The sequence below is a fragment of the Macrobrachium rosenbergii genome, chromosome 55 (genome assembly GCF_040412425.1).
Source record: "Macrobrachium rosenbergii isolate ZJJX-2024 chromosome 55, ASM4041242v1, whole genome shotgun sequence".
Lineage (NCBI taxonomy): Eukaryota > Metazoa > Arthropoda > Malacostraca > Decapoda > Palaemonidae > Macrobrachium > Macrobrachium rosenbergii.
Window position 1 is genome coordinate 26,977,896 of NC_089795.1, and position 12,372 is coordinate 26,990,267.

The following is a 12,372-nucleotide window of genomic DNA, read 5'->3' on the forward strand; positions in this document are numbered from 1 at the left end:
ATACATATGTATATATACACATACATACATACATACATACATACATACATACATACATACATACATATATATATATATATATATATATATATATATATATATATATATATATATATAATAACGGAACGGCCGCTGACATTTTCCTACTTCCACTACTGATAATTATTTGCTATTTACAACTACACAGAAGGCTAATCAGTAATCCTTAGAACCCCGTCCTCCTCAGATATAGTGTACCATTCCCTCTGAATTCTTATTTTTCTGAATATTGATACCCTGCCTTTGTAATAGTTCTTCAGTTCCAGTTACTTAGCATCCCCCAGACCCTCAGCTTTCCCCTCCCTCCCAACGTTACTAAACTATACATTTTTCTTCGTGGAACTATTATTCTCCCTTATCGCCACATGAATGGACCTCCTCAAACGCTAATCCATTCTTTCACCTTTGGTAATTTTTTTGCCACCTGAACGCACCCACATTTTTCATCCTTTAATTATTATTACTAAACATAGCCTCAACAAATATTTCACCTCAGTAACTTCAAACTTTCTTCTGTAATTTTCACTGAACATGTAAACTTCTCTTCCATAAAGGAGAACTGACTAATTAGGCTCTTTATACTTATACACATATGCCCCCTGGTTTCCATAGAGATTCCAAGTCCCTTCTTAATATCCTGCATATACAACGATAGTTTCCTTGTTACGCCTATTCTTTGATGCACCACTTTCCTGATCCTTCCACCATTCGTTATATTTCCTGACAAATGCCTGTGTTGGTTAACAACTTCCCTTCTTCAACCATCCATTCTGATATTCATCGTTCATTCTACCTGGTTTCCATTCACCCTAATAACCATACTCTTCCACACATTTACTTTCAAATGTCTACACTAGCAAAACACTTTTAAACTCTGTCTCTGGTTTCTGTACTGCCTATGCAAACATCAGCCATCTCTCACTGCATCCATGACCCTTTCTTTCCACATCTTTAACTGACATCTTGCATTACTCCGTTTTGAATGATGCCACACAGCCTTGGTGACACAACATATCCTACTTTCAGATTCATTTTGACAGCGATCTAGCCAAGGATCCATCTACGTATTCGAACGAAAACTTCACTCCCATCTTCAGGACTTTTAATCGCTCTCAGTGACTTATCGCCTATGCCATGTACACTGAAAATACTCCTTGTTACCTTGCTACATAATTTCTATCATAAGCTTTCTCATGTAGGCCAACTACAGAATTACTTTATACTTTCAAACTTCTCAGACTAATGATTCATAAGTAACACTAGATCCCCACACCTTCCTTCTTGTCTACTCCCACACTGCTCCTCACCTATTCACCTTCTGTCGTGTGCCGTGCCTTTTTAATGAAAATCCAGACACGGATGAAGATAGGGCGAGATAAGAGGCGATTCGCATGTTAAGTAAAGCAAGGAAGGTAACTGACTGTTGGAAAAAGATCTGAAAGAGAAGAAAAGGTTCTCAGGAGATCAAAGTTATGAAGGGTAAGCGTGGTTGTTAAATGTAACTGAAAGTAAACTGTTGACGCTGATGAAATGGATAAATGAATTGCCTAGAGTGGATTAAGAAAGATTGAAATTTAAAGGCTTGGAGTTAAGGAAAAGTTGTGGAGTAAGAGGGATGAAGAGGTTAAGATATGCGGATTTATGAAGGTGTTAACAATAAAAGATGGATCTGATTACCTGAAGATAGCTTGGTCATCAGGAGAGATTGGAAAATGTTGATGAAAGAATTTATAATAAAGATGAGTCAGGAATAATGGGAAAAAAGCGTGAAAAGAAATTGCATAGGTAGTGTTGAATAATAAATGGCATTTGTACGGAAGGGCCATACTATCCAGGACGACATAAGATAGAATGGCAAGGCATTGTGTGTGTGTGTGTGTGTGTGTGTATGGGGGTGGTTGTTAAATACACTGCTAATGAGCTCTCTGCAAATGCATACAAATGTATATAAAGGGGCTAAGGTTGTGGAAGTTTTCTGCGCAAAGGGTTTAAAGATTTCTCTGATAACACCAAATAGTTCACAAAAAGTTTTCCATAATTTAGTTCTTAAGCAAAAAAAAAAAAAAATATCTGTCTTCAAACAAATCGAACAAAATAGGTAACTCAACTTGATGATGACTCTTCAGAATACTGAGATAGCAAGGCTGAATTATTTCTCGTTTAATTAATGTATCTGAAAGTGCAACAATTAAAGAATAAACGGCATTGAGAGAAATACTTTTTGCTCTTATAACGTTTCATAGAATGAGACAGAGAGTGGAGTATATACAATGGACATTATACTAATAGTTCTATGGAGTGAAATTTATTAGATTATATATATATATATATATATATATATATATATATATATAATAATTTAGTTCTTAAAACACTATTTAAACGTTGAGAAATATATTTCGGGTCTCTCAAACAAATCGAAACAATGGTATATATACAAAAAAGGGTGCTTAGGCCTGATGTTAAGTGGAGGTGGCGTTTCTTGAAGGAGGAGGGATTGGTAACGATGGATCTGGCGGTCGCGTTTCTTGGGTCATCTTCTTCAAAAGGGTGCGAGGAAAGGTGTTCCGATTTCCAATGTCCTGAGGTTCATATTGTTGGTTTGATTGATGATAGAGCATCTTTCTTTTTGACGGACAGCTACTCTTGAAAACCAATCCAGTTAATGACATGCCCTGTATTTCAGGACGAATAGCGTCTGATCTTTTGTCCTGTTATTCTTTGCAAGCGATTTGTCTGAATTAATGTCATGACAAAAAATTAAACCGGCTTCTTCCCTTTTTGTTATTTAACAACGAGCGAACATGGATTTGGGATAATGGAAAATGAAAGGATTATCAGAACTGAGTTGCTTGGTGGCCTTTTGGATGTTTTCATCGTATGGAAGCTTTATTTTGTTGTTGAAATCTATTTGTCTGTTGTGAGTGGGAATTGTAGTATATTTTATTTGCTTTATTAATAGCCCTCTCGATAATGTGTGGTGGATAGAGCAGTTGCGTTAGGTGTTGGCGGATTGTTAAATTCTTGATCCAGGTACTCATTTGAACATATCCTAAGTCCTTGTTGCACCCTTTTAGCTTAAGAAATGAATGTAGGAGACCGAAGGTGGTTTTCTATATACTGTAAATAACCTGTTCTGTTTTCTTATGATCAGTACATGAACGGCAGTCCTTTTCCCATTCTGTTTTAAATTTTATGGTCGGAACTAGCGGGCTATTAATAAAGCAAATAAAATATAGAGGTCCCACTCACAACAGACAAATAGATTTCAACAACAAAATAAAGTGATGAAAACATCCAAAAGGCCACCGAGCAACTCAGTTTGATAATCCTTTCATTTTCCATTATCCCAAATCCATCGGGAGTTCGCTCGTTAACGTATACTTAAATAACAAAAGGGAAGAAGCCGGAGTTTACAAGATACCGTGTAGTAATTGTCATGACATTTATGTAGAGACAGGTAGATCGCTCTCGCAAAGAATAACAGAGCACAAAAGATCAGTACGTTAGAGAGTTCGGGAATTTTTACATATTAGTATGTCATTAAAGTGGGGCGGGTTGGTTTTCAAGAGTAGCTGTCCGTACAAAAGAAAGATGCGAATCTTATCATCAATCAAACCAACAATATGAACCTGTCTGGAGGACATTGGAAATCGGACGCCATTGACAATTTTAATCCTCGCACCTTTTTGAAGAAGATGACCCAAGAAACGCGACCGCCAGATCCATCGCCAAACGGAGCTATGAGGCCAAAAACCACTAGGGAATTTGGTCAATATCCTTAATATATAAGGCCACACCTTCATGTTTTTGTATATATACCATTGTAACTTTCCACCTGTCCATATTCTACCAGTGAACAGGGGCACAGAAACAAGTGCCCGAAATATATGGTTTGTTTAAATAGTGTTTTATGGGCCTTCTTATTTTCATATTACACTGTAGTATTACAGGAAAAGACATTCATATATATATATATATATATATATATATATATATATATATATATATATAATGTGTGTGTGGATGTGTATAGGCTATATATGAATGTATGTATATAATATATATAATCATATATATATATATATATATATATATATATATATATATATATATATATATATATATATAGAGAGAGAGAGAGAGAGAGAGAGAGAGAGAGAGAGAGAGAGAGAGAGAGAGAGAGAGAGTTCTTTATTTCATATCTAAAGTATTTAGGCAAAACATTACAAAATTAATAATAAAAAAAATATCGTTTATAAATACAAGTACAGTAAATTAGCTATATACAAAGCCGGATATCCTCATTTACTTCTCAGAATTTTAAATTAGATAAATTCCTTCGATAACAGCATCCTTATAATTACATAGTAAGGAATCTGTATCATCAAATGTTTCTCTTACAATATCATAAAATTTCTGTCTGCAAATCGAAGGTGTGTGAGAAAGCATAAAATATTTTGAGTGAAATCATATCGGCCTCTTAACAACCGCAATGCAGACAAAACCTTACATTTATTTATGAAAGGCTGCCATGTTAAAATCTTGGACACTTGACAACCATTTTGATTGCTTTCATATGAAAGATTTAAACATTTATGGACAGCCTCGTGGTAACCCTCATCAAAAATTCTGTGGCAAAATTTTTAAAATAAATTAGTTTTACATTTTTGTGTAAACATTAGATTTTCGTCTCATAATATTTCTTTCAGCAAGAAATTTACTTCTTGTGATGTTTTTTAGTATTACCATTCAAATTACGCGTTATCATGTATCCCAAATATTTACATTATTTTACTTGTCCAACTTGATGAAAACTAACCATGAATGGATTGGCATTTTCGCTCTCATTCATATTATCATTCAAACTTATGCATTTGGTGTTTATGGGGTTAAATTCAAGTTAGTATTAAGAGCTTCCTTATAAGAAGTATCTATTCATTTTGCAGACCATTAGCTGACAGGGGACAACAGTGCAATATGTGATATTTGAACTTAAAATCCCTAAGTGACAAACACCCTTCATCTCGGACGTACTTTCCAAGAATGCATCAATGTATATTAAAAAACAACAGAGTCTATAATATTCTTCAAATTTTTTATCACACAAAATGTAAATCAAACACGCATAAACAGCCGGAACCCCGTATTCGAATAATTTGCACTTAGAGAGTTCAGCTCAGCCCAGTTCATCTTTATTTCATATCTAAGAGACAGGTAAGAAAAAATTACGGTGATATAAACTACTCTCAAGTCGGAATATATGCAAATTTACATAAAACAGTCACGATTAATTAACCTGGCACATATATCTTCATAATGAATAAAACAAACAAACAAACAAACAAACAAACAGGATATCACATAAGACTTTCATAATATTCCCGTTATCCTAACTTTCTGAAATTTACAATCACCATTTTAGATACAATGTCAGAGGGATACATGTAAAAGCCTTAGCAGGCAACATTGATAATGGCATAGTTAAAAACATAACTATAATTGAACTAACTACATACATGATGAAATTCCCTCATCTGCTTTTCATAGATAGATAGATAGATAGATAGATAGATAGATCTATATGTATTATCAGCGACATCATTCACGAAGTAATGATGTTCCGAGTAGCGGTGGAAACAAGCTTGTCCTCAAAAACTCCTCGAAGCGAACTCTCCCCAAATTGATAGTATTATGGCTACCGTAGTAACAAGCTCATCGACCTCCATCACAAGTCACTGGTACCATAGTCAAATTGAATGAAAAAACTAGAGAAACATTCTACTCATTATAAAGGAACTGAAGGCCATCTGCCAAGAACCAGAAATGTTGTATAAATAAAGATTAAAATAAATACAGAACGTGCAGACCTCTAGGTAAATAAGTAATGTCTTAGGTTTTACCGTTGAAATATTCAAAAAAGCTCCCTTTCATCAACCTTGGGAGATGACCTTTTACACAATACATTCTCAGTACTGTCCATATATCAGTTGTATCTAGGACTATAAAACCGTATATGGATTTTTTCCCTCTCTTCTCTTACTTGTCACACAACTATTTCAAAGTGTGCAATTGATCTACACGCATTTTTCCTAGCTTGAATCCGTTATGTGTCCTGTTTTCTCAAGCAAAACCTTACCACATACTTGTTTAGTTATGGCAAAGAGCTTTATGTTCCTAAGATTCACACTGTGTGTTATGCGTCAGTCACCTATTTCACGAATTAAAAGCTATTTCTCTAAGACAATCCTTAGATCCTTTTTCTCATCCAAACGTGACTCGCACGCCTTTGTCGGTAACTCAGTTACGCTCACACCTTCACAAAGCCATTTGTCTTTTGTACCGTTATATCCTGAACAGATACTCTAAAGCAACAGGTGAAAATTAAGAGATAGCGAAACAAAAAGATAAAATAATATCATAATAATATTCTGACCAACATAAAAAGACATTATAGAGAAGTAATACCATTTTGACCATCATAAAAAGACAATAGGTATAAGTAAATGAAAGACAAGTTATTCCTCAACGCCAGAAACACCTACCACCCCTGACCCCTCCAGCCGACCTCCCTTCCCTTTCAACTCGGCTGACGGAAAGTAACGAGTGATAATAACCCTAATGAGGAGAGGGGTCGCCATAATGCCGTCTCAGCGGGGCATGAATTGCCTTGCAGGAACCCCCGTCTACATTCGCTATTAGTTTGGGGCAGGTGTCCTGGGGATCCCTGCCCCCCAGAATGCCTCAGGTTTCCCAGGGACGCCACTTTAAAGGATGCCACCGCAGGAATTATCCCTTAAAATAATTAGGTTGTTTATCATCGTCATTATCAGTTATCGGTTTGGAGTAATGAAGCGTTTCTTCTCGGCTGTGTTCCCAGTGCTTATTAGCTTTAATAATTCATTCAGTCGTTCGTCAGCGCCGAGGGACGGTGAAGTCTTTCTCGCGTTATTGGCTTATTCTTCTCCCTTCTGAAAACTCTCGTGGAGATTAATTCTAACGACAGACCTGTGCCCTTTGCATTGTCTTCTAAGGGAAGGAAACAACATGAAATAAAATAAAACAAAAAAGATATTTTTTTAAGATTACTAATTTGTATCGTAGTAGGCGAACCCTCGCATATGAAATGAGAATTTCATTAAAGTTGATTATGTTTTGCATGTAATTACTAACGTATATCATCAGCCTTTTGATGTCATGTGATATTCTTATTTTTGTAATTCTGTTTATTATTTATGATATTTGTAACTTTTTTTATAATCTGATTTTTGCCCTTCTATAATTTGGAGAACTTCAAATGTGGACTCTTCGAAATTAGCAACACAAGTGGACCACAGTATGGAAATGAAAGTTCAAAAGTGCCCTTTACTACAGGCCGACTTTTTCCTCTGCTAGATGGATAAATAACCAAAAGGTTTCTTCTATTATATATATATATATATATATGTGTGTATATATATATATATATGTATACATATGTGTGTGTGTTACATACACACACAATACATATACATATTATATATATATATAATATACCAACCTGGCGCTACTCAGGAAAACTCTGAATGACAGTTTACGTTTAGGTGGAGGGAAAAGGGAAAGGTGAGGGGGAGGGAGAGGGACGAGGGAAGGGGGAGGGAAAGATGTAGGAAAGGGAGAAGAGAGAGGGGGAGGGGTTTGTGTTGATGGTCCGACTGACAGTTCTACTTTTTTTATGCGAACGTTCACCCTTTGAACAGTCAGTGAACAGACAGGAATTACTGTTCTGTTTGTCCCTTTTATCCAGGTTTTACTGTGGTGACTGTCCCTTTATGGAGAGGTATTCCTGTGATGTCTTACACCTTTAACCAGGTATTACTGAGCAATCTGTCCCTTTTATCCAGGTATTATTGTGGTAACTGTCCCTTTTATCCAGGTATTACTATTCTGTCTGTCCCCTTTAATCAGGTATTACTGTACTGTCTGTCCCTTTTATCCAGAAATTACTGTTGTGACTGTCCCTTTTATCCAGATATTGCTGTGGTGACTGTTCCTTTTATCCAGATGTTACTGTGTTGTCTGTTCCTTTTATCCATGTATTACTGTGGTGATTGTCCCTTTTATCTTGTTTGTAGTTAGTTTGATTATAGTTGTTTCTTATTATGCCATTATTGATGTTCCCTGTCAAGGCTTTTACGTTTCCTTCTGAAATTGTATCTAAAATGGTGAACGAAAATTTTAGAAAGTTAGAATGTGGGATGTTATGAAAGTCTTATGTGATATCCTATCTGTTTGTTTGTTTGTTTTTATGCATTGTGAAGAGATATGTGCCAGGTTAATTAATCATGACTGTTTTATGTAAATATGCATATATTCCGACTTGGGAGTAGTTTATATCACCGCAATTCTTCTCTACCTATGTCTCTTAGATATGAAATAAACATGATCTGAACTGAACTAAACTAAGTGCTATATTATTCGAATACCGGGTTCAGGCTGTTTATCTGAGTTTGATTTACATTTGGTGTGATAAAAAATGGGAAAGAACATTATCAACTCTGTTTTGTTTTCAATATACATTGATGCGTTCTGGAGAAGTACGTCTGAGATGAAGGGTGTTTGTCACTGACGAATTTTAAGTTCAAATATCTCATACTCTAACGATATTGCCTTGTTGTCCCCGCTCAGCTTCCTGTCTGCAAAATGAATATATACATATATATTATAAGGAAAGTTTTTAACTAGAATTTAGTCCCATAAACACCAAATGCATGAGTTTGAATAATAATACGAATGAGAGCGAAAATGCCAAGCCTTTCATGGTTAGCAGTTATCAAGTTGGACAGGTAAAATCACTTAAGTATTTGGGATGCAAGATAACACGTAATTTGAACAGTAATAATAAAAAAAAAAAAACAGCACAAGAAGTAAATTTCATGCTGAAAGAAACGTGATGTTACGAAAATCTAATTTTTACACAAAAATGTAAGACTAATTTTATTTTAAATATTTGCTCACAGAAATTTTGATGTGGGTTACCATGAGGGAGTCAATAAATGTTTAAACCTTTCATATGAAAGCAATCATTATGGTTGCCAAGTGTCCAAGATATCAACATGGCAGCGTTTTATAAACAAGTGTAAGGTTTTGTCTGCATCGCGGTCGTTAAGTGGCCGATGTGATTTCACTCTAAAATATTTTATGCTTCCTCACATACCTTCGATTTTCAGACAGAAAGTTTATGATATTGTAAGAGAAACATATAATGATACAGATTCCTTACTATTAAATGATAATGTTGCTGTTACCGAGGGAATTTTTCTAATTTAAAATTCTGAAAAGTAAAGAAAATCCGGTCTTGTATATAGCTGATTTACTTGTATTTATGAATCATATTTTTCCACTATCAATATTGCCCGTCAAGACATTTATGTGATTTAATCTGAAATTTCATTGTCACGAAATAATGATAATTGGCAATATGAAGTGGCTACGAGCGTTAGAAAGATAATGTGACTCGGATTTAACGAAGTTATATGTAATATATATTTTCTTAATATGTAATATAAAGATATAGGCGCTAGTTTAACTAATCTTGGAGGTTTTTGGTCAGCAAGTACATATTTTGATGTCAGTGTCTCCCCCTTCACAGTTATGTTTTGCCTATTTGGTGTTATCACAGAAATCTTTAAATTCTAAATCAATGATGACCCCTTGCGCAGAAAACTTCCATAACATTAGCCCCTTTATATACATTTATATACATTTGCAGAGAGCTCATTAGCAGTGTATTCAACAATCCCCCCCCTCACACACAATGCACTCTTCTGCCTATGTCCTCTTAGAGCTCTTCGTGCAAATGCCATTTATTAATCAAAACACTATCTATGCAATTTCTTTTCATGCCTTTTTTAATTTTCTAAAAAGAAAAATATTGTGCCGACTTCATCAGTCCGTCCGCGTTTTTTCTGTTTGCAATTTTTCCTGTCCGCACTTTTTCTGTCCGTCCTTAGATCTTAATAATTACTGAGGCTAGAGGGCTGCAAATTGGTATGTTGATCATCCACCCTCCAATCATCAAACACACCAAATTGCATCCCTCTGGCCTCAGTAGTTTTTATTTGATTTAAGGTTAAAGTTAGCCATAATCGTGCGTTTGGCAACGATATAGGCCAGGCCATAACCGGGCCGTGGTTAAAGTTTCATGGGCCGCGGCTCATACAGCATTGTACCGAGACCACCGAAAGATAGATCTATTTTTGGTGGCCTTGATCATATAAAAAGTAATTCTGTAGTTGGCCCACACGAGAAAGTTTATGATAGAAATAATAGCAAGGCAACAAGGAGTGTGTTAAGGATATATGATATAGACGATAAATCACTGAGAGCGATTAAAAGTTTTGAAGATGGGAGTGAAACTTTTGTTCGAATACGTAGATGGATCCTTGGCTGGATCGGTGTCAAAATGAATCTAAAAGTAGGATGTGTTGTGTCACTAAGGCTATTTGGCATCATTCAGAACGGAGTGATGCAAGATGTCAGTTGAAGATGTGGACAAGAAAAGGGGTCATGGATGCAGTGAGGGATGGCTGATATTTGCATAAGCAGTACAGAACCCAGAGAAAGAGTTTAAAAGTGTTTTGCTGTAGACATTTAAAAGTAAATGTGTGGAAGAGTATGGTTATTAGGGTGAATGGAAACCAGGTAGAATGAGCGATGAATGTCGGAATGGATGGTTGAAGAAGGGAATCTGTTAATTAACATAGGCATTTGCCAGGAAATATAACGAATGGTGGATGAATCAGAGAAGTGGTGCATCAAAGAATAGGCGTAACAAGGTAACTCTCGTTGTATATGCAGCATATTAAGAAGGGACTTGGAACTTCTATGGAAACCAGGGGGCATATGTGTATTCTGTATGTACAAAGAACCTAGTCAGTCAGTTCTCCTTTATGGAAGGGAAGTTTACATGTTCAGTGAGAATTATAGCAGGAAATTTAAAGCCATGGAGGTGAAATATTTGTTGAGGCTATGTTTAGTAAGAATAATTGAAAGGATGAGGGATGTGGGTACGTACAGGTGGAAAAAAATTACCATAGGTGAAAGAATGGATCAATGCTTGAGGAGGTCCATTTTTATGGCGAAAAAGGAGGATAACTAGTTGGCAGAAAAAAAAGTTTATAGTTTAGTAATGTTGGGAGGGAAGGGAAAGCGGAGGATCTGGGGGATGCTAGGTAACTGGAACTGAAGAACCATTACAAAGAAAAGGTATCAGTATTTAGAAAAATAACAATTCCAAGGGAATGGAGCACTATATCTGAGGAGAACAGGGTTCTACGCATTCCTGAAGAGCCTTCTGTGTAGTTATGAAATAGTAGATAATTATCAGTAGTGGAAGCAGAAAAATGTCAGTGGCTGTATTTATATATATATATATATATATATATATATATATATATATATATATATATATATATATATATATATATATATATATATATATATATATAAATATATATATATATATATATATATATATTTATATATATATATATATATATATATTTTATATATATATATATATACATATATATATTTATATATATATATAATATATATATATGTATATATATGTGTGTGTGTTTGTTTGTATTTATGTTTATGTGTGCATGTCGGTGTATGCGTATGCGTAAATGTGTTCACCAAAATAGCTACAGACATGAATATTTCCCTTTTGCACTTGGCAACTATAACATTACACGCGTCAGTTTGTGTGAAGACACGGAAAAGCGCAAACAAATTTCAGCACCGCATAATTCATTGCTAGAAAAAGCGAAACAGCATAATTGATTAGGGAACAGCCATCTTGCTCACAGCAGCCTCAGACGGAACAACACAAGAATGAAATGCCAACCTTTATCCTCCGTTTGTTCTCCTTTATGGAAATGCTGCGATTTTTGCGGAAATAAATGATTGCTCGTCCCTGTCGTGTAAACATCATCAATTTTAATTGGATGTTGTGCCAAATCGCTCGTGATTCTCCCGTCAGCGGGTGAAGGAGTTGCCAATGCGGCAATATTCGAGAACGGATATATATTATGCATCCGGTTCAAGATCCGACAAAGGAATCGTCATTCTTGAGATCTGGAGAGCGAGATTAGCAACAGAGGTCACTGCGAATAATGGCTTCCTTCTTCAAGGTAAGATACACAATATAATGGGCATCTGTGAAAGTGAGTGTTCACCTTTGTGAGTGCCGTTCTCGAACGATTTTTAGCTACACGAAAGTTCTAAAGCAAGAATGGTCTTATTCTACGCTTCTGCCTGAAAGGTTTTGCATTTGGTGAAACGCTG

The 12,372-nt window shown here is 35.5% G+C and overlaps 1 protein-coding gene across 1 annotated transcript in view; it reads left to right on the top strand.

Annotated features, from left to right (window-relative positions):
- Positions 1 to 12,059: 12,059 nt before the first annotated feature.
- Positions 12,060 to 12,372, top strand: part of LOC136835711 (uncharacterized) — a 9,812-nt gene continuing 9,499 nt past the window's right edge. Inside the window, exon 1 of the mRNA XM_067099569.1 lies at positions 12,060 to 12,218. Within this exon, the coding sequence (XP_066955670.1) occupies positions 12,201 to 12,218 (18 nt within the window). The 5' untranslated portion in view covers positions 12,060 to 12,200. The remainder of the gene's footprint in view (positions 12,219 to 12,372) is intronic.